The sequence below is a fragment of the Sycon ciliatum genome, chromosome 12, assembly GCF_964019385.1.
Source record: "Sycon ciliatum chromosome 12, ocSycCili1.1, whole genome shotgun sequence".
Classification (NCBI taxonomy): Eukaryota; Metazoa; Porifera; class Calcarea; order Leucosolenida; family Sycettidae; genus Sycon; species Sycon ciliatum.
In genome coordinates this window covers 16762581-16784623 of record NC_088654.1, presented here as the reverse complement: position 1 = coordinate 16784623, position 22043 = coordinate 16762581, and the positions used below count along the sequence as shown (strand labels likewise).

Here is a 22043-nt window from a genome sequence, read left to right as displayed (position 1 = left end):
GTAGTGACATGACTGGATGTCACAGAGCAGCACCGTACATGTACATGCCGTCATGCAGATGGAGATAGATGCCCCCCCCCCCCCCCCCCCACACACACACACCGTCACCATGCATACGCCCGTCGCAAGAGCACGCAAATCTGCAAATGCACTGGCTGGACGTGCACCAACAGATCCACGCACGGCACAGTCATACAATGATACACCAGAACAGAAGACAGAAGTGAACATCCCCTATACGCTGCCATCATCATGCAGACTGCATGTTGCTGTGTGTATGAAGCTGATCAACACCCCTACTGCAGTGGACCCCACCTACAGTCCATTTCAAAACTATAGACGCGTAGGGTTTTTGAAATATTTCAAATTTGGCTGGACCTTTTTGAGAATAGTTTTCGGAATATTGCCCAGGACCGCTCCACAATTACTCTCATATAGTTTCTAAACGATTGGATAACAGACGCCCAATTTGGAAAAAAATATGCACAAAGTGATCACAGATTGTATGTGGTATAGATTCTGGCATAACGGTTTTTGCCTAGGTACGCGTCTATAGTTTTGAAATGGACTGTACATCAACACTGGACACTGCTGTCATCGTCAGGGAGCCTACACATATGTGTAGGCTCGTGTGTAGGCTCCCTGGTCATCGTTTTAGACAAGCTGGCAACGGATAAGTCACAAGACGGCCGCAACAGCAAACAAAATCGCACTTTTAATTTTTTTACAGATATTAAACTTAGATAGGCACATTCTTGCGGACGGTGTTTAATACATGAGATCTGTGAACAGCATTAGTTGAGAAAGCGGTTAGACATAAGAATCGGTCGGTCAGCACATTAGTGGCACGGAGATGGTGTCCAGGAACTGGCAGCAGTCGGGCAAGATTGAAGAGAACAAGCATTCGGCACAGCAGTAAACGGACAGCGACGTCACCGTACACTCTTACAGCCGTAAAAGAAAGAAAAAAAACTTCTTCGTTGAACCTGAGCAGTACAATAGTTAGGTCAACGAAATATAAAATTAAAGGTGGGGGGGGGGGAGAGAGAACCAAAATATAACACATACAGAAGCTCAGCAAACAGCATGCACGGGGGTGCCTAAGATTACCAGCAAGCACAGCTGTTCAAACACAGGGCACGCTCTCCAAGGTCAACCGCGGAGAGTCAAGCCATACAGCTGATGCGTTTAATATCAGCAGAAAGGAGAACACATGGTTACATAGTATACATACGACTCTCACAGGCTCCGCCAAGTGACTAATACTTGCATGCAGACATTCGAGTCGTAAATACTCAAAGAAACTGAAATAATTCTCTCAATATGTACAAAATGTCTAGGTCGCTGGAAAGCTCGCGCGTAGCGATAACGGCAGCCGGGAATAAGAGTAGCTAGGGGTGCGTGCGACAGAGCCACTGATGTCGACAGTCAGTCAACGTTCAAGTATCGAACAACTTACAGCGTCCCGATACGGAACTCGCGGGCACAATCGGGCGCATGGCGTGGCGCCGGCCTAGCCGCCACAGCAAGTTGTCGGCCCATCTGTCTATCTGTCGCCTTCTTGCGAAAGGAACGAGGAATCTGATCTGTCCGGAGAGGAGAGCGGCGAGTGGAGCATTGCAGACTGTACGGACAAAAAGAGAATAGCGAAAACACGAGAAACGAAGAAAATAGTTGTACTTTGCTGGATGTGTTGAGACAATAGAGAGGTTAAGATGCACGTTATTTCCGACGTGACGCGCAATTTAACGTCAAATTTGGCGTAAAACTCCAAATTTCAACATTAGCTGCAGGTCACTCGCGTTATTCTTCGACGTGCGAGCCAAATAACACGAGCTGAACTTTCACGTCAGAAATAACGTGCATCTTAACCTCTCTAATAAACACTAACATGTTGCATTAGCCTGGAGGAAACAATGTTTACAGCACGGGACTTCCCTTGCTCGTCCTAAATCACGAGATTCGGGGGAAAAAACAGTAGATGTGCGGGATAATTTCGCGGAGTGCCTCAGTTCACAAGTGCGAGTGAGTTGTCAAGCTAACCTGGGGCACAGTGGATAATGAGTCATCAAAGTAACTGATACAACACACAGCAGAAATCAGAGAGACCGACGTCCAAACTGCTATCGGCAAGTCGACTAGTACTTGGCAGGTCCAGCCCGTTCTAGTACATTTATGAGTATGACCTTAGAAGGTCCACGACCTTTGACCTTACAAGGTTCATGACCTTTTATGCAGCGCTGGCATCAAGGTGTGTACGATTGTACTGGACTTGCCCCGCAAAAACTAATGGCGGGAACTTGATGCATACATCCCATTTGTCGTCAAACTATACTTACACCGAAACGCGCTGGATAGCATCGACGTCATGTTCACATTTCCAGATCAAGCAAACAAATGCCCCAAAGCCTGATTCATACTTCATTTCGCATATGGGAAACGTGTCGCATCGGGAAAAAGTTGACTTGAGCTCAACTTCTTTGGCCCATCGCGCGACGATTTTCCCATGCGTGAAATGAAGTATGAATCGGCCTTAAAAGTGCGACCTGCAACTGGCCGCCAAACATTACAATCAAGAACACGCACAACACCAAACTTGTCGCCAAGCTTTACTTACACCGAAGCGCCGCTGGAGCGCGATGGATAGCATCGGCGTCATGTCCACGTTCTCCTTGGCAGCACAGTGCTCGGCGGCAAGTGACACCGGCGTGCCGCCGGGACTTCTCCTGATGTCCAGGCGACGCAGGCGCTTTGCAAAGGAGCTGGGCGCTCTACCTCCAGTGATACCGTTGGTTGACTCGCTGAAGCAACGTGGGGAAAATACAGGGAGGCAGAGGAAGAGAGAAAGTTACTTGGAGAGAACATACATCAGCTGTCCTTGTGTATGTAGAAGAAATATTTCCGCTTGGTTCGAGCAGGTTCAGCAGTTAGGTCACACGCAATGGACATACAAATTTGGAGATTTACAGGTATCTGTCAGGGAGGGAAAAGAAAGAAAGAGAGAGGGAGAGAGAGACAAACACACACACGCGCACACACACACGCTAGCAAACACTGTCGGATACACACATACACACACACACACACACATACCAGCAGGTGGCAAGCACAAGAGGTGGAAATGTTGACTATGATGCTGGCTGCCACAGATAGCCATCAACTTACCGTAACGTCTTCACGTCCACTGTGTTGGCCCGCTTTAAACGCACAGACTTCAGCTGTTGCAGAGATACTAGGGGACCTGATGGATCGGCTTTCTGCATAACGGAAACAACACAAACCGGCATATAGGCAACAAGATAGTCTTAGAGCTTGCAGGGAGAAAATGAAAGACATGGGGCAAAGCAGAGGAGAACATAAGAGAGAATCTGCATTTTTGGTGGATCAGAAATACAGCAAACCATCCACAATCCAATCGTAAACTTATGAACTGGAGGTCAACGGAACCACCCTGCAAGGAGAGAGAGAGAGAGAGAGAGAGAGAGAGAGAGAGAGAGAGAGAGAGAGAGAGAGAGAGAGAGAGAGAAAGAGTAGTGAGGTTGGTCAAAGGAACCACCCTGCACGGGAGACAGAGAGAGAGAGAGAGAGAGAGAGAGAGAGAGAGTAGTGAGGTGTGCCTGACAATACAGCTACATACCTTTGACTGAGAGCGAGTGACCATTCTAACTGCAGGTTTCAGCTTGATCTTCATCAGGTCGTCGATGGTCACAAGAGGCCGTGAGGAGTCTTGACTCTTTGACAAAGCATCTGCAGATTTCTATACAAGAAGACAACAAAGTACACGGTCATACGGTTTCTTTACAGTTACAGTTTGCAGGGTTTTTTTCTCACACATAGGGTCCTGGGAGCATGAGTAAAACATGGATGTGGCAAATGGGATTTAGGCCTTTGGCCTCTGGTTGGCGGATCTGATCTATCCTCCCCCTCCGTTTAGGAGCCGCATCTGACGCCTGATCACGGGGTGGTGGCGTCCCACGGAAGCGGAAAGGTGGTTCTTGACCAGGGAGTTGTACGACTCCTTGTTCTTGACCTGCCCGGTACGCGAACCCGTCGAATTTTTTATATATATATATATTTTACATAGGGAGCATGTTAGAGGCAGAAATTTCGTCGGTCAATAGTTTCCTCCAGCTCCAAAGAAAGGGAGTTCGTCCAGTTGTAAATTTCATCCATGGATCACAAGAGTGTATTGAAAAGCTGGACAAATCGACATTTGTCCGGCATTTAATGTAGGCCAAAAGCTCCTCGGACGAAAAGGACGAAATTAAATTCCAGACGAAAATTTCTGTTTATTCAGTATCTGCTTTGAATCACAATGCATGTATGGAAGTGCTTTGCACTATTGCACCATTTGCAGCACACTTGAATCCTACTGTATCACAGTACCCTTGCACTTGTGTAACCCCTCGGCACTGCTGGGTTTGTTTCTATCTGGTAGATGGGGGCCGTTTCCGTCGCGCCGTGTTTGTTTGGCACTCGGTGTAATAGTTCCCCTGCATCATAACATCCATGCAGGTCAGTTGTTTACTGTGCATGTACTCTGGCATCACATCTACTGTACAAGCAGAAAGTGTCGGTGGTGTAATATCTTCGGTATTCCCCAAAATCGGCGGTTTGGTGGAGGGAAATTTTCGGTAAACCCGTTTCGCAGGTAAGTGTACTGGTACTAGCACCGAAATTTTCGGTGCGTTTTACTTTCGGCACCGACGTTACCGAAAATAAAACACCACCGAACCTTCTGCGTTTACAGTATGCTGGTCGTGTGTGTACTGTGTATGTATGCGCGTACAGTCAGACCTCGCTTACCCGGTCCTCTTTTGTCCGGATCCCTCGCCATCCGGAAAAAAGTCGTCGGTCACCGATTTACTGGAGATGCCATGCATTCATACAGGATGTGTGTTCGACTATCCGGTTCCCTCGCCTATCCGGATATTTGTTGTGGAAAACGGATGCGTGCGGTTATGCGAGGTCTGACTGTATTCGCTACTTCTTTCGGGATGTTGTTCTTTGCCATTGGAGTACCGTAAAGTCTTGTATAAAAGCCGCACTTGAATAGAAGCCGCCCTCGAATAGAAGCCGCAATGTTGGGCCCATCAAATCACACATAAGCCTGGTTTTAGCGTTGATATACATAGAAATACCTGTCTTGTATAGAAGCCTGTCTCATATAGAAGCCTGCAAAATTTCACCAAGAAAGTCATAGAAGCCGCGGCTTTTATACAAGACTTTACGGTATGTTAGGTTTTCTCTATGCCTTGTGTGAGTGCATCTCCCACCGCTTTAGGAGCTGCATCTGCACCTTGATCCAGAGAGGGTGGTGGCGCTCCTGCGGATGTCGTAAAATCGGCCTCCAGCCAAGTCTCCAGTGAATTGTGATTGTGTGTGTGTGTGTGAGTGTGTGTGTGTGCGTGTGTGTGTGTGTGAGAGAGGAGAGAGAGAGAGAGAGAGAGAGAGAGAGAGAGAGAGAGAGAGAGAGAGAGAGAGAGAGAGAGAGAGAGAGAGGAGAGAGAGAGAGAGGAGAGAGAGGAGAGAGAGAGAGAGAGAGAGAGAGAGAGAGAGAGAGAGAGAGAGAGAGAGAGAGAGAGAGAGGAGAGAGAGAGAGAGAGAGAGAGAGAGAGAGAGAGAGAGAGAGAGAGAGAGAGAGAGAGAGAGAGAGAGAGAGAGAGAGAGAGAGAGAGAGAGAGAGAGAGAGAGAGGTAGTTTGAGCAGTCTAATGTGTCCAGGGATGTTTAGGAGCTACAGTCCATTCAAAAATAATTGATCTATGACCAATTTCAAATAGAATTTTGGCCGTACTACAGTCCATTCATAAAAAAATGGGTCCTGGCTCTGGCGAGCTCCCGTATTTGGCGATTTTTCGTGATTTCATCGTACACAGTGCAGTGCTGCGAACTTTGAAATTTGAAAAAGGGTCCAAAAAGGGTGCCTGAACTGGGGTTCGAACCGCAGAATGCACTGTTGCAGGCGGGGTCAAACGGCCTGGATTTTGATGGTTTTTCCCAATTCAGTGCTTTTGGGGCAAAACCTGGCCGAAATCCTATTCTTGCTTTGGCTTGCTTTTTGGACAAAAAAACTTCAGAAACATAATTGGAAGAGGATTCCATATGGGATTGCAGAAAAAAATTCTAAAAAAACTCAACGTTTGACCCATTTATGGCCAAAAGCTAGAAGTTCATTTTTTTCTGAATGGACTGTAGGCTAAACACCCCACTTCTAATTTCGGCCCAAAATGGGATTCAGAGTATGTTAGGTCAGCATGTCTGCACAACTATGCATGCCAAATCCGGTCGAAATGCAGAGGTCAGAGGAAACCTACACGGAATACCTGTGAAGTCCACAGGTAAAGTGGCTACCCAGGTATCCCGTGCACAGTCGAACTGCGGACAGTTTCAACGAATGAAGGATACAACGGGGGTATTGACTATTGAGCATGCGTATGCGTGTAACCGGATCACTCCTTACCAGCACACGGAGCACAGAAGCCATATTATTATTATTATTATTAAATTTTTGATAGGGCAATCCCCACAGGCCTAAGGATATACAGTAAAACCTGTAACTAAAGACCACCGTGACTAGCGGCCAGCCTGGACCTACAGACCACTTCGCCAGGCACGGACGGACGGTCTCACATTCATATAACTACAGTGCGTTTCAAAAATATAGACGAGTGATTTCAAAAAATGGTTTGAGCAGCATCTGTACCACATAAAATATGTGATCACTTTGTACAGAAATATTTCCAAATTGGGCGTTTGTTATCCGATTGCTTAAAATCGATATGAGAGAATTGTGGGAAGGACCCGAGCAATATTCCGAAAACCATTCTCCAAAAGCTCGAGCCAAATTTGAAATATTTCAAAAATACCACGCACCGTCTATATTTTCGAAATGGACTGTAAGGACCACCTGCCACTAAAGACCGCTGTCTCTGGCCCCAAGGGGTGGTCATTAATCACAGGTTTTACTGTAGTTTTAACTAGTAGGTCTTTCGTCGTACCATTACTTTTACTTTTCAAATCGAATACAGAGGTGATCAAAGCCACTATACTCGACTTGAAAAGCATTCTTCTGTGCTTCGTGTGCCGATTTGTTTCCCTCCAAACAAGAATCTAAAAAAATAAAAAATAATAAAAACTCGACGGGTTCGCGTACCGGGCAGGTCAAGAATAAGGAGTCGTACAACTACCTGGTCAAGAACCACCTTTCCGCTTCCGTGGGACGCCACCACCCCATGATCAGGCGTCAGATGCGCCTCCTAAACGGTGGGGGAGGATAGATCAGATCCACCAACCATAGGCCAAAGGCCTAAATCCCATTTGCCACATCCATGTTTTACTCATGCCAGGCCAAGAATCCACTAGTACCCAATCACCCCCCTTACCTTGCCACGCTTTATGACGAGGGGCTTGGGGAGAAGTGTGGCCATCGGTGGTGGAGGCGGCGGCGGTGGTGCGGGTGCAGGTGGTACTTGCGTCATCGGCGACGAGGAGCGCGACGGCGACACGGCAAACGACACGCCCTGGCTGACGGAGCGACGTGCTTTTTTCTGCAGGGTAAGCAAAAATGGAGCACGTACACGCATGCAAACACACACGCACACACACACACACACACACACACACAAGCACATCACATTATCCGCATTGAGGGGAAATTGATTGCAAGCTGGCATGCTGAGTTAGAGACAAAGGTGCTCCGGGGAAAATCTGTGACGCAGTTTGAGGACTGCATGCCAACCAGTCAGATGTAGCATCTATACATGCAGGGTGACGACAAGAGAGCAATGCACCCGAAACGATGTGCATTTGACCCCTACTCGATAGGTCTAAGCGATCCATTTGTAATAATAGTTCACGAACCATAGAACACATTCCGAAGTACATACGAAAACGACAAGACGAAGAGCAATACTTGTGATAGTTGAGCAAACACCAGATTACAGCCCACGGGGAAAGTGGGAGGAAATAGTCAACCTTTGCCAGGTGACTAAACAAGTGCAGAAAGTGATCATGGCATGTGGAGTGTGCTGTGTGGAGCGTGGAAGCAACATGGCTCACATCATGTGACCCATAGGCTGACTGGAGTTTGAACTTTGAACTAACATGGCTGTCCCGGATCCCCGTATGGTCACGTGATGGATGATGCTAAACCACTCCAAACTGCTCACCGGGCCATATTTAGGCGTGCACGTCCAAAGGTCAAACGCAGCAGGATGCACAGTCGGACACGGGCACCAAACATGTCACGCGTGTGTGCGTACGGGAAACCGTAAACATCACACCAGGGTCTGTACAAACTACCGTGAAGTACTGTTGATCAGCCCCCTCTCTAATTGCTGCCCCCTCTCTAATTGCTGCCCCCTGTCGACTTTCTGCCTGTGAAGCGACTTCGGCGTATACAACGAAATACGATGTTGAACCGACGCATGCACTGCTGTACACAATACGATCCAGTGCAGGATGAAAATATTAAATGTGCACAATTCAGCTCATCGAGTCTGATCTTCCACTTTGTTGTACATCGTACTGCAGCCTTGATCTAATTCCCGTCCCCTGCCGAAAACCCAGCTGGGAAGTGACATGGCGTGGGGGGGGGGGGGGGGCAGATCAACGGTACTTCACGGTACAATCATTCTCTTGCCTACTGTCACGAACATCAGTCGTGATCATTTATGTGCCCCCTTTTTGGCACCAAGCGACTCCTTTTTTGTATGCACCCAGCCATTTCTGGCTGTCCTGCAGCTCGCAGTGTGCTCTCCGGAGCTCCGTTGTATGCATGTACCCATTTCTGGCTGCCGTGCATGTCGCAGTTTGCTCCCCTTTCTGTGCATGTATCGATTTCTGGCTGCCGTGCATGTCGCGGTGTGCCCCCCTTTTTGCGCATATATCCGTTTCTGGCTGCCGTGCATGTCGCGGTGTGCTCCCCTTTCTGCGCATGTATCCGTTTCTGGCTGCTACAGCTCGCGTTGCGCTTCCTTTGCTCTCCTATGTGTACACATGTCCGTTTCTGGCTGTACCCGCATGCCTATTTCTGCCTTCGCGCTGATCCCTGAGGAATCGCTTGAGCCTAGTACGGATTCAGTGATCTGAATGTAGCGCCGTTCCCAGCAAGAACTTGCCGACTTTATATTTTGTTGCTCTACAACTAGTACAGGCCCCTTTTCTCTAGTCTTCTTCATGTCTCTTCTTAGAGTAGAGACCAGTTTTTTCCTGCTCTAATCAGTAGCTCAGAGCTACTTCAATAGCAATAATAAAACCTTATGAAAGACAAAAAAAACTCTTGTGGATGCGATGACAACGACGACACCTACAACTGCCAGTACATAGGCATTGCACGACCACCAGTATATGTATTGGCTCAAAACACTGCCCAGACCATAATCAGCGATAGCAAACACGTGCATATTTAAAAACCCGCGTCGCCCAAAGGTGACTGGAACAGTCGGTCCGGTCCGGGAGGCAAAACTATCGTTTTACGTTCCATCCGCCCGGGCCGTCTCCCTAGGTGCTGCCATCTTTTTTTAGTTTCACGTCGACTACAAGCTAATTCTGCGCTTACTCGCTGCGGCTGTGCATCAGAGCATCAGGGGATGAGTTTGCAGAGTAAAGCTCTCCTGGTGGAGCATGTACTCGTGTTGGTGCAAATCCATTCCAAGCAATTCAGTGTGTGGTGTTCGCCCGGCCATCTCGTGACCTCCCCTGTCCCCAAGAAAAGTCATAACTATGTTCCAGCCACTCGTACGTGTGCGGAGTACACACACACTTGCGCACGTGCGAGCGTACGCCCACATACACGCGCGTCGGCGCGCACACACACACACACGCACACACACACGCGCACACACACACACACACACACACACACACACACACACACACACACACACACTTTGACATCTACTCACCTTCTCTTTTTTCAGCTGATCCTCGGCAGCCTTGAGCCGCTCCTTGGTTTCTTCTAGCTCTCGTACTAGTTTTCTAGATGGTATGACGTAGTCCAGACCGTACGAAAACCATGAGACGGCCGACGTGAACAGGCCCGAATTTGGTCCATCCATCTCGCCCTCTGGGCAGCTGTCCGCTCCGTCACTGCTCGAGCTGTCGCTGCGTATGCGTGTCGAGCATCCCATGGACATCCGCCGCCGCCCGCCGCCGTCCTTGCAGCCCTGCAGCATGGCCGGGTTCATGGAGCACGTTGACATCCTGCGCTCCACGTTGACCTGCTTACTCTCCTTGCGCTGTTTCTCCGCGAGCCGCTTCTTCCTCGCTCGTGAATTGGGCATGATTCCGGCAGCGTCAAGACAACAACAAAAATCCTGAAACCGTTCAGTCCGGCTCTCACCGCCGATTCAGTCCCAACAAAGACCGACTACGCTCTCTCTCTCTCTCTCTCTCTCTTGGACAATCTACTCAGTCGCTGTGGCGTGTTCCAGGAAAATCCAAACGCGCAGAAACGAAGTCAAATCCACGGCATTCGTCAAGTATAGGCCATTACACCTTCAGAATCAGCAATGTCCTCTTGCTAAGCCAGGCTAAAACACAGTTACTCGGCCGATCGGGCCTAAAACACCAAATCCAGAAGGCCACCACACAATGGCGAAAGAAACACAAACAAAACTGACTGCAAAATAATCGAACGCTGCCTTCAAGCTTTTCAAATTTCGCGGACTTGTCATCTTGACAACCACGCGGGCAACGGAACGGGCGCAGACCTGCTCGATACGACACTGACTGCCGTGCGTCAATACGGCGCGACAACAATGCGAATCTGGCTGAATGCCAGTACAGTCAGCCGTAGGCACAGTGGCTGCACTACCACCCGTAGTATTTCCCAGGGAGCCCTCCCTACACATACATTATAGCAATAAAAACTGCTTTATGGCAGTTTTCTAAAAAAAAGTTATTGTGTTCTAGTCCATGGACCCCGGCTAAAAAGTAAGAAATTAACGAAATGTGATAGCCGAAAATTCAAATTTCACACAAAACCTCACAATAATCACAACACTTGATATGCTGCTTTCAACACTAAACTTGTACTGCACCAACAATTGGCAACATGCATGTCATGCATGCATAGGAAAGAGGATCACGAGGGGAAAAGGTCTTCTACGAGTACATGTAGCTTTTCATTCTGTGTGTGATTATTGTGAGGTTTTGTGTAAAATTTTAATTTTCGGCTATCACATTTCGTTAATTTCTTACTTTTTAGCCGGGGTCCATGGACTAGAACACAATAACTTTTTTTTAGAAAACTGCCATAAAGCAGTTTTTATTGCTATAATTTCTTTTGTTTTTTCTGTCACCAATCAATGGAATGCCCTACTAGTATATCAATATGTAAATTTAAACTAAATGATGGCCTTCACATCATATCAAGAGATCAATACCGTATTATCTTCTACTCGTACCAATTCCTGCACTCGCTCCCAGGTATCTTCGTCTGTCACTCTACCAAAAGCTAAAACTCGTTTCGGTCTCTTTTCAGTTTCTTTCATCGGTTCCGACCGTTGGAATGCACTCCCCGCTGCAGTCCGCTTATGCTCTTCACTGCACCTATTCCGTAATTCAGTACTTTCATTTCTAGGGTACCCTGTAAGAAGGCCTTAGGCCTGTGGGGATTGCCCTATCAAAAATTTGATAATAATAATAATAATAATAATATTATACGCATTGATGTGCAAGCCTTTTCTTGCAGAAAATGGCAAAATGCATGTTCTTCTGCGGGGAAACATGTGAGTACGTAGTGGTGGACCGTGGTGATACGTTTTTTATACGGAGGTCATTCTGTGCATGTTGCTGTAGCAGAATTTCATGACTCTGCCATAAAATTGTCTTGCCTTTCAGATATTTCAGATCTCCCAACCCTCGATCAGATTTATTTGAGAAATGTAACCAAGTGCGTGTCGCAGATGTTTTTGTTGATTCTGTGTTTATAATGGTTTATAATCATGGGTTTTCGTGATAAGGTCATCCTGCATCATATTGCACTGAAATCGTAATCCTGTTGATGTCGATACAACTTTTGGAAGTAGTTCAATGACTTCAATCTGTTAGTCCACGATTTTCTAAAACAACACAGCAAAAGAGGAACAATAAACATGTATTAAAATGTAAACAAATACATTGCTGAGTCCGACACCTCCTTCCGACAACGACACTGATCCTGAGGATTAAAGGGGCAAGGCTATGGTTGGAGGTACTGAGAGATAAACAAGGCACTCCATAATAATAATATCTTACACATCTTTTGGTGAGTATGAATGATATCCAGTCGAACCTCTTTAGGACGAACACCAAGGGACCGATGGTATTTATTCTATAACCAGTGAATACAATTATTTCTCCAATAGACATACGAATAGATTTCTTCTACAGCGAAAGATGATTCTAAGCCACACCAACTCATTGACTCGTCTCATATGAAACAAATGAGTCACTACAATAGAGAGGTTCTGCAAAACGAAAATGCGTACAAACTTTCGTTCTACGTTATGAAGTGCGAAACTTCGATAGAACTTTCGCAACTTTGGACGCGAAACTTGTAGGGAACGCGAAATGAACTGTCGTAGGAAAATTCGTGAGATCGGGTCATGGCGTACGTGCACTTGGCCCGTGCAAACTACGAGAATGTGCAGAACGCGCAATTCGTGCAAAAATTCGTACACACTTTCGCAAGGACTGTCGCGAAACTTCGTTCGAATTTTCGTTTTGCAGAACCTCTCTACTGAACCTTTCTTTAGAAACATGACGGCAACTGAAGCAGCAACAGAGAAAGTACGATACATGTACAGCACATTCTTGCAGGTACATGTACTACAAACAGATTGCAGATCGTAATTCTTGCTTTGGCGGCACGAAACTTTATTTGGGGCAGTGCAATCTCGGCGGTACTCACAAATAATTGAATCAAACAGCCCAGACTCGAGTAAACAAATCCAATCATACAAGTACAAGATCTTCACGAGACGAGACTGCACCCGTTGGCTTGTTTCGTATGAAGCAAACAAGTTACTGATCCTCTCCACAATAGAGATTTTCCCTGATATGCGAATATATTTTGCAAACTCGGTCAATGGGTCCTTGAACCTTTCCCTCCAGATTGGGAACTGCCAACGATAGTATGCCACTGACTAGTGCCTTACTAGTAACGTACCAATATTTGCAATGTACAATGAATATGAGTATTTCGACAATACATCTAACATAAGCCTTACCGTCCAGAAGGTGAACTCGCGTTCTTCGCACACTGTAGACAAGGGCAAAGAGATAAGAATGGATCTAAATCCGAATAAAATCAGCACACGTTTCCGTAAATGAAAGGGTGAGCATAAGCAAATGAATCGAAGGAAACAAAGAGATCCTGTCAGCTTTCCTTTATTTATTTTATTGCATTCCGCCCAAAATCAGCACACTTTTCGTAAATGAAAGAGTCAACACAAGCAAATGAATCAAAGGGAACTGGTCAACTCACCTGTCATTGAGTAATATTCCGCGAAAGGAGGTCTCAGCAGCGCCGAAACGAAATAAGCCAGGCCAGGAGACGAAATATCCGAAACAGCTCATACAAGAAGCAGTTCCAAAGAAGGAAGTTCCTCGCGCATGCACATCCGAACGTTCGAACACGGACTGCACTGCAACACAATGTCTGCCGTGCACGTGCACCGCACGCGGCTACCACCCGTTGGTAGATCTAATACCGAGCACCTTACGTAGAGACTTACGTAGCCTAACTGAAATACCGAGCACCTTACGTAGAAACTTACGTAGCATAGCGGTGTCGTTTTTCTTGCCATGTGAACACAATAATAGAAAAGCTGACAGGATCGCTTTTCTAAATGTACGTGTCATGTACCCTGGTATCTCCTCTGTCCAAAGCAGCCCTTGCTAGCTTCAAAAAGTTGGTGGACAGTAATGCTCGAGATTCTGCTCGAAAAGCAATGAAATTGGCGCAGAATCATACAAACATTATGGCATGCAGGTACTTCATTGAATTCTGGCTGCTCCATTTACATGTACATGTATTCATCCACATACTAAATGCATGTAACATACCAGAAAAATGGTACCACATTCTGCCGATTTTTCTGCCCGCATTATCCGCCAAAGGATACCGTACTGGCAATATAATATATATGGTCGCAGTGAGGCCATGAAGCGTTACATTGGCACATGTTTACCGCACGCAGGGCGTTACATGCAAAGTCGCACAGGAGCCGTTACACAGGTTTCTATATTGCCGCATCATTTTTTTGCCGCATCATTTTTTGCAAACTGCATGCAATGAAAAGATCGCCGCACCCCGCCGGACGCATGTTACGAACGCAACGAAAATTTGTCGCACTAGCCTGGTCGCGCGTTACGCCGCACCCCCTGCGTTACGCGTTACGCGGCAACATAATTGCCCTCTGTGATCTAATGTCGCCGATTATCGCATCTTCCTGGCCAGCATCTACATGTACATTGTACATGTGCATGACATTGTACTGAATCATTTAGAACATAGAGAACAATAAACAAATAAAGTTTCCTCGGTGCAATGCTATTCCATCCGGAGTCATGGGTCTCATGGCCAAAGTCGTGCGAGCTACTCAAAAATGAGTTTGGACTTTTCAGCGCTAACTTCTTTCCTTCTCTCCGATTGCAGCTCCCTGCTGCATCCTGTCATTGAGGATGCCGATACCGTTTCAACATTGGCAGGCTGAGCTGAAATAGCAGCTAAGCTGCAGAATTTGAAGACTGGGAGCAATGAAATCAGTCAGTCACGATGGAGCGCTGAACCGCACCACTCAGTTTCCTCCCACGTAGACTCTACTCGTACCCTGCGTGTTTTAGAATAACGAAATGCGATCTATGATGTTGTATGAATGTCGATGGAATGACTACACAACAAATTCAGGAAGTGCTGTAGAACTTTGACTCCGGACAAATTCTGCCCAACCAACGTCAATTTTAAATGTTATTCACATGACTCACAGTAATCCCAGTACCGGTACTGTAGTAGCCCATTTTCTTTTCCACACTTTTCCGGACATCGAATATTGCGCGGCTACTGTTGCCTGATGCAGTTACAAACTATGACTTCTTCTGGCTTGTTGGATACTAGGTAGGCATTGGCGGATAATGCTCGAAAAGGTGGCAGATTCTGCTCGAAAAGCAGTGAAATTGGCAGAACCATACAAACCTTATGGCGGGCAATTCCTCGACTTCTGCTCCATTATTTTCTTTATCCACATTCCAAGCATGCATGAAACTTACCAGAAAAAGTACCGAATTCTGCCAATTTTTCTGCCAGCATTATCCGCATATGCCTAATACATGTACTTGGAACTGCATGTGATAGATCGTGCAATGACTTCAAAAAGTCCAAAAAATCCAATCCGATCGCATGATACCACCAATGGCAACGGTTTTCGGCATGCCTTTACGTTAGTTCATTGTCTTGAACATTGGCACCCTACCTACACCTATCCCGACAACAATAAAACAGAACCAGAGGGGTACTCCTCCTCCAACACCACTCATGCTCCTGCAGAATCGTCCAGGCCCAAGTACGTGCAAAGTCTCTTGCCCTTGGTGGGTTAATATTTACTTGTCCCATGTGCGCGATGATAACCAGCTGAGCTCATTATGGCCCTTTAACGGCTGACAGACTGCACATGCACTGATCCATTTTATTCTGAAATTAGTCTTGTAATAAGGACTTGCTTTATTTCATTTTTCGTAACTTTTCTGCTCAACAATGGGGCAAAGTTTTTCGGACTACTGCACTACGAGTGTCTAGGGACACGATCATACGCTAAGTGAAACATGAGGGAGAGAGAGAGAGAGAGAGAGAGAGAGAGAGAGATAGAGAGAGAGAGAGAGAGAGAGAGAGAGAGAGAGAGAGAGAGACATAAAGAGAGAGAGAGAGAGAGAGAGAGAGAAAGAGAGAGAGACAGAGAGAGAGAGAGAGAGAGAGAGACACTCGGAGAGAGAATTCCGGACTCCGAAAGGTGGACTGGATAAGTTCTGGGCTGCGTGATCCACACTAGTACAATGTGGGAACAGTAAACAGGGGACTGTTCAGGGAGAGATTGCTAATCTTGTTATGGATTACAATCACCCAAAAAACTGTGTGTTGCAATGTTATTATTGGAAGAGTACACTGTGACGAATGTTGGTGTTCCATTGGGGTGTACTCGTTCCAGTTTAGGTGGACTCTTGAGCGAGCGTGCATTTAGAAGCACTTGCGGTGGACGATGCTGGGGCCGGACTCATCGTACTCCTGCTTGGAGATCCACATCTGCTGGAAAGTGGAGAGGGATGACAGGATGGATCCTCCGATCCATACGGAGTACTTGCGCTCTGGCGGAGCAATGATCTTGATCTTCATGGTTGGTGGGGCAAGGTTGGTGATCTCCTTCTGCATACGGTCGGCGATACCTGGGTACATGGTGGTACCACCGGACAGGACAACGTTAGCGTACAGGTCCTTACGGATGTCGACGTCGCACTTCATGATCGAGTTGTAGGTGGTCTCATGGATTCCAGATTGCTCCATTCCGAGGAAGGATGGCTGGAGGAGAGCCTCCGGAGCACGGAAACGCTCGTTGCCAATGGTGATGACCTGGCCGTCGGGAAGCTCGTAGCTCTTCTCCAGGGAACTGCTCTGAGAGGCAGTGGCCATTTCCGCCTCAAAGTCGAGGGCAACATAGCAGAGCTTCTCCTTGATATCACGGACAATTTCACGCTCAGCAGTGGTGGTGAAAGAGTAACCACGCTCGGTGAGGATCTTCATGAGGTAGTTGGTCAAATCACGGCCAGCCAAGTCGAGACGGAGGATGGCGTGGGGCAGGGCGTATCCCTCGTAGATGGGGACGGTGTGGGACACACCGTCTCCAGAGTCCATGACAATACCAGTGGTACGGCCGGAGGCGTACAGGGAGAGCACGGCTTGAATACCGACGTACATTGCTGGAGTGTTGAACGTCTCGAACATGATCTGCAGAAAATACACCAGTGTGGAGTTTTTAACTCGGATGTTGAGCCAATAATTAATGTAGAAAGGAAAAGAACATTATCAATACGAGTTAAGAGTAACTGTCCAATGTAACTAGATACTATAATTATACTTGTACAGTCAGAAAGTGCAACAACTGGAGGCACAAAACTGACAGAGTACTGAGACATTCGACGTCCTGACACCTAGCTTCAACACATCTCCGTACACATATCACACATAATTATGTCCTTTTCCTTTCTGCTTTTATTATTGGCTCAATAACCGAGTTTCAAATAATAGTAAATAGTATCTAGTTACAGTGGTGGACAGTTACTCCTAACTTATATCCATAATGTCCTTTTCCTTTCCACATTTATGGAATTTTCAACAGAATCATAGTCACGCTTGTAAAGTGGCCATCTAAGCTACAAGCAGCATTTATAACTGTACATGTTCCAGTCACCCAGTATGTCTAATGGCCTAGCCAACTGGAAGACACGTGAGTTTCCACTGATCCACGGACATTTCAACAGTACCAATGCCACGAGTTACTTCATGAGGACTACTGGTACCTGACATGTCGACTGCAGTCTACACATCTTGCATTCTGCCTATTTTTGATTACTGCTGCATAATTTGGGCTGGCATTTCTAAAACACTGATTGCTCGACTCGAAGTTATGCATAGGCGTCTTTTGAAAATATTATTTCGGCTTCCTCGCCTGACTCCAAGCGCAGACTTATACCGCCTTGCTTCTGCTGTGCCGCTCTCGGTCCGCGTGCGTTTTTTGGCATGCCAGACAATTCATAAAATTAAGCTGGGCATTGCTCCTCTTCATGCTCTCTCCTGCCTAAGCTGGTTTGCTCAATCTCAAGACATGCGCACCAGAAACTCTCTCCGCTTCCCTATTGCGCGGTCTGCCTCTATGCAAACATCTCCTCTCTTCCTTGCTTACCGCCATTGGTCTCTCCTCCCACAACATCTAAAATCCTGCCAATGTTACAATACATTCACACAGCTACTGCAGAATGCAACATACTAGTTGATATCCAGCCCTGCCCTAGCTTCTCCTGCTTTTCAGTTCCCCTTTCATTCTTTTTCTTTCTCCCCTCTAGCTCTATTACCGCCATGGCTGGCTATCGCCCACATCACCATTTCATTGGCTAGTGCCACGTGATTGTGAATAAATAAATAAAATAAAGTCACTTCAATACAGTAAAACTTGTCAAGGCGACCACTCGGATAAGGCGACCACTCTGATAAGGCGACCACCGGCCCCAGAAGACCACTGTAACCAGGGCCAAGGGATGCCATTTGCAGTCAAATGACCCTGGATAAGGACACCACCTGGCAACAGAGACCACATTTTGAAGGTCCCTTGAGCAGTCGTCTTAGACAGGTTTCACTATAATTATAACCAAGAGTACAGAGTTTAACTCTGATAGCAAGGGTACATATTAAACTCAGTTATATACCCTTGCTATATCGAATAGCATCTCCAAGGGCAGGACCAGCAGCACATTATAACCAACTACCCCATGCTAGTATACTGTAGCTGTTTCGGCCATCTAGGCCTCGTCACTGAGTCATCAGTACAGCTACTACGAGCTGTCCTGTCCCTGTCAGTTACCATGGTTACAACAAAGAAGCATGACGAAAACACCCAATTGTCACAGTGGACACGCACCCATGGCATGGGCATCGCTCACCTGGGTCATCTTCTCACGGTTGGCCTTGGGGTTGAGCGGGGCTTCAGTAAGCAGGACAGGGTGCTCCTCGGGTGCAACGCGAAGCTCGTTGTAGAACGTATGATGCCAGATCTAAGCAAATCGCAGCAGACACAACAACAAACGATTTGATCTCTAGAAAGACAAAAGCACCAGAAAACTGAAATCCAATTGGGCATGTTTTAGAGAGCTGAAACCGAAGAGGTGCTGCACTTTCCTACGTCTGTTCGAGCTAGAGCATCTGGAAACAACTGCACAAGAAGAGCCGCTACACAGAGCATTTACGGAATGTCGAGCAGGCCTCATGTGTTCCAGCATTGAGCGAAAGAAGTCAGTCGTGCCTTCGGTACTTTGAATTTAATAGGATTTGCAAAATTAATACATGTACATACACAGATAGACGAAAATAGTTGTGGCGATAATTGTATAAGGAAGTGTGTTACTCCCCACCCTGCAACTCAGTGCCAAGTGTCAAGTCAAAGTCGTCAGGAAAAGTGCGAGGTCCAGTGCGGTGAGCAGCCGCCTTTCTATACGTGCCACGTAGACAAATGAGCAAATGTTCCTCGATATGGTTATCCTTTCAACGTCCAATCTTCCTAGATAATCTCAGTGCGTTGTCGATCGCTGGCCTTGGGTCTTACCTTCTCCATGTCGTCCCAGTTGGTGACGATACCGTGCTCGATGGGGTACTTGAGTGTCAGGATACCTCTCTTGGACTGGGCCTCGTCTCCCACGTAGCTGTCCTTCTGGCCCATGCCGACCATCACACCCTGATGGCGGGGACGACCGACGATGGAGGGGAAGACGGCACGGGGCGCGTCGTCACCGGCGAAACCGGCTTTGCACATACCGGAGCCATTGTCTACGACAAGAGCAGCAACGTCTTCGTCACACATTTTGGCAGTAGATTAAGAGTAAGACAACGAGTCCTGAAGGTTGAAAAAAGCGAGAAAACTGTCAAGTACTTCGAAGTAAGAGACCACGATAGCTACACAGCCTACTAAGTACTCGCGGCGTCTTTTATACAAACTCGACGGATGCGCGTATGCGAGGTTCCTGCTGACTACATACTAGCACACGCATTTATGGTATTTTCGGTAGTTCCGAAGACTCGAGCAGGCGTGCGAGATTTCGCAGTTCGCGCATGTACGGAGCGCGATTTAACGACGCCATATTCCTCTCAGCTAGAACGCTGATTGGCCAGACGGGACGGGTTGCACAAGCGCGGGTGGTGATGGATTCTGAGAAGAGCGTCTGCTAGTCTTCGTTAGCTGTCGTTGCGCTGCAGTGTTTCTGCCGAAGCTCGATTCGCAGCTGTTTGTACCGGCAGCTACCAGCGATATACGACCTGCCGTATTAGCACCAGCTGTTCTTGATCCTCATTGTCGCACTACAGTCGACTCCACTTACAATGTATATCTAACTCCGCCGCGGCATGGAGGAAATTTCGCGATATGGCAGTTCATTGCACATGTGTCCCCTGCTTGAGCTCATACGGAATTGACCGGTAGGGCGTAGGGTCCGGCGGATTCTGCCGGCAGAAAAATTGGCAGAATTCGGTACTTTTCTGGTAAGTTTCATTCATGTTTGGTATGTGGATAAAGACATGGAGCAATTCGAGGAATTGCCCGCCATAAGGTGCTTTTCGAGCAGAATCTGCAACCTTTTCGAGCATTATCCGCCGGTCCCTGCGGTAGGGGTCTACATTGTGACATGCACATACAGCATGCCATGTCTGCGTCTAAAGCAAAGCTAAAAAGCTAACCAATTCTTCTGTAAAGACGTAGCGAAAAAGGCAAGGTGGTTGTCATGGTGTTGAGTCCTACCTGACCCGCAGGCTGTTCAGCTGAATGGTATTTTTATTCCACCCGTACAACGTGAGGTTCTCGATCTATGCTTTTGCTTTAGCTCCATAAATTGCTGTTGACATTTGTTCCATTATTCCCTGTACTCACCCATGATGAGAAGGGAACGGAAACGTTCGGTTACTAAATCGGCTTTACTTGATTGTGTGGATTGCGTCGGTGCTGACACTTCTTTCGAAATTGGATACGCCTCCAATGTTTTCCATGAACGATCACAAAAATCAATTCCTCTAAAGGCAACGTTTGTTTTATCAGTGTTCGTCTTAGCGAGGTCATCGTTTACTGCACGCGGGGTACAGGATCACTGGGGCTGTGGAATCAGACACTGGGACCGGCGGATTCTGCTCGAAAAGCAGTGAAATTAGCAGAACCATACAAACCTTATGGCGGGCAATTCCTCGAATTCTGCTCCATTTTTTTTATCCACATACCAAACATGCATGAAACTTACCAGAAAAAGTACCGAATTCTACTAATTTTTCGGCCGGCAGAAACCGCCGGACCCTAAATCAGACGCTGGGAAAAGCATACTATGGCAGATTGATCATGCAATAACTTGCTGCTTCGAATAGAAAAAGGCACTCTCCAATGGAAAGCGTGGAAACCGTGAAGCACACGTTATGCGTTAGCGTCCACCAGCTGGACTAGATTTTTTGAACAGACGTGCACAATTTAGCACCAGACTGACTAGGAGTACGGAGACATTCCATTAGGGTCCGGTGGATTCTGCCGGCAGAACAATTGGCAGAATTCGGTACTTTTTCTGGTACGTTTCATGCATGTTTGGTATGTGGATAAAAAAATGGAGCAGAATTCGAGGAATTGCCCGCCATAAGGTTTGTATGGTTCTGCCAATTTCACTGCTTTTCGAGCAGAATCCGCCGGTACCTACATTCCATGGCATAAACGTGAGTTTGAGCACTGCTCAATGGCGCTAACCAACGGCCTTCCAACGTGTTCTTACCGTGGCCTCCAATCGTATCACTTAATCTCCCTTCATTTTTGATATGCTATTACCAAGAGTACATCTAATCTTGGGAGGATATGTATTCTTGCTATAAACCTGAGTATTATTTATTCATAATTAATTATGTACTTCTTTCTTCTGTTCCTTTTCTTTTTGACTTCCTCTTCTTTTCCTTGTTAGCCGTGGTTGGCTATAAAAACCCTGCAATCGCCACGCAAAGTGGTCATTGGCTACCCCAGCCATGTATTGCTTGGAATAAAATAAATAAATAAAGACTTTTCCCGTTTATGTCTTTCCCTCAAACTAGTCAAAAAAATGTACTCTTACTATTGCCGCTACTTTAGATCTTTGCCTTGAACTAGGGAGCACTGATGTACTACATGTACTTCGGACCAGGGGCGTAGCAGCCGGTCCGGCTTTGGCCGGATCACTTTTTTCTAACACCGGCAATGCCAAAAAGTGCCCGGAATGCAGGATTTTTGCACGCTAATGTCAAACATT

General features: G+C 46.8%; 2 protein-coding genes across 2 annotated transcripts; both read right to left on the bottom strand.

Moving 5' to 3' along the window:
- Positions 1 to 909: 909 nt before the first annotated feature.
- Positions 910 to 10620, bottom strand: LOC135828253 (proline-rich protein 11-like). The gene is made up of 6 exons (XM_065340702.1): positions 9908 to 10620; positions 7385 to 7549; positions 3638 to 3757; positions 3166 to 3257; positions 2618 to 2801; positions 910 to 1624 (listed from the first exon to the last, which is right to left on the bottom strand). The coding sequence occupies exons 1-6, from the start codon at positions 10283 to 10285 to the stop codon at positions 1547 to 1549; spliced, it is 1017 nt and encodes a 338-aa protein (XP_065196774.1). The 5' UTR covers positions 10286 to 10620; the 3' UTR covers positions 910 to 1546.
- A 5068-nt stretch (positions 10621 to 15688) lies between these two features.
- LOC135828522 (actin, cytoplasmic A3-like) lies at positions 15689 to 19719 on the bottom strand. The gene is made up of 3 exons (XM_065340963.1): positions 19352 to 19719; positions 18693 to 18803; positions 15689 to 16983 (listed from the first exon to the last, which is right to left on the bottom strand). Exons 1-3 carry the CDS (start codon positions 19604 to 19606, stop codon positions 16219 to 16221), a joined length of 1131 nt encoding a protein of 376 aa, XP_065197035.1. The 5' UTR covers positions 19607 to 19719; the 3' UTR covers positions 15689 to 16218.
- Positions 19720 to 22043: the final 2324 nt, after the last annotated feature.

Coding starts and splice junctions, on each gene's coding strand:
- LOC135828253 (XM_065340702.1), bottom strand. CDS start 10,285: ATGCCCAATTCACGAGCGAGGAAGAAGCGGCTCGCGGAGAAACAGCGC. Junction 7,550..9,907: donor ATCAGCTGAAAAAAGAGAAG/GTGAGTAGATGT, acceptor CTTACCCTGCAG/AAAAAAGCACGTCGCTCCGT. Junction 3,258..3,637: donor TCACTCGCTCTCAGTCAAAG/GTATGTAGCTGT, acceptor TCCGTTATGCAG/AAAGCCGATCCATCAGGTCC.
- LOC135828522 (XM_065340963.1), bottom strand. CDS start 19,606: ATGTGTGACGAAGACGTTGCTGCTCTTGTCGTAGACAATGGCTCCGGT. Junction 18,804..19,351: donor ACTGGGACGACATGGAGAAG/GTAAGACCCAAG, acceptor CGATTTGCTTAG/ATCTGGCATCATACGTTCTA. Junction 16,984..18,692: donor ACCGTGAGAAGATGACCCAG/GTGAGCGATGCC, acceptor TATTTTCTGCAG/ATCATGTTCGAGACGTTCAA.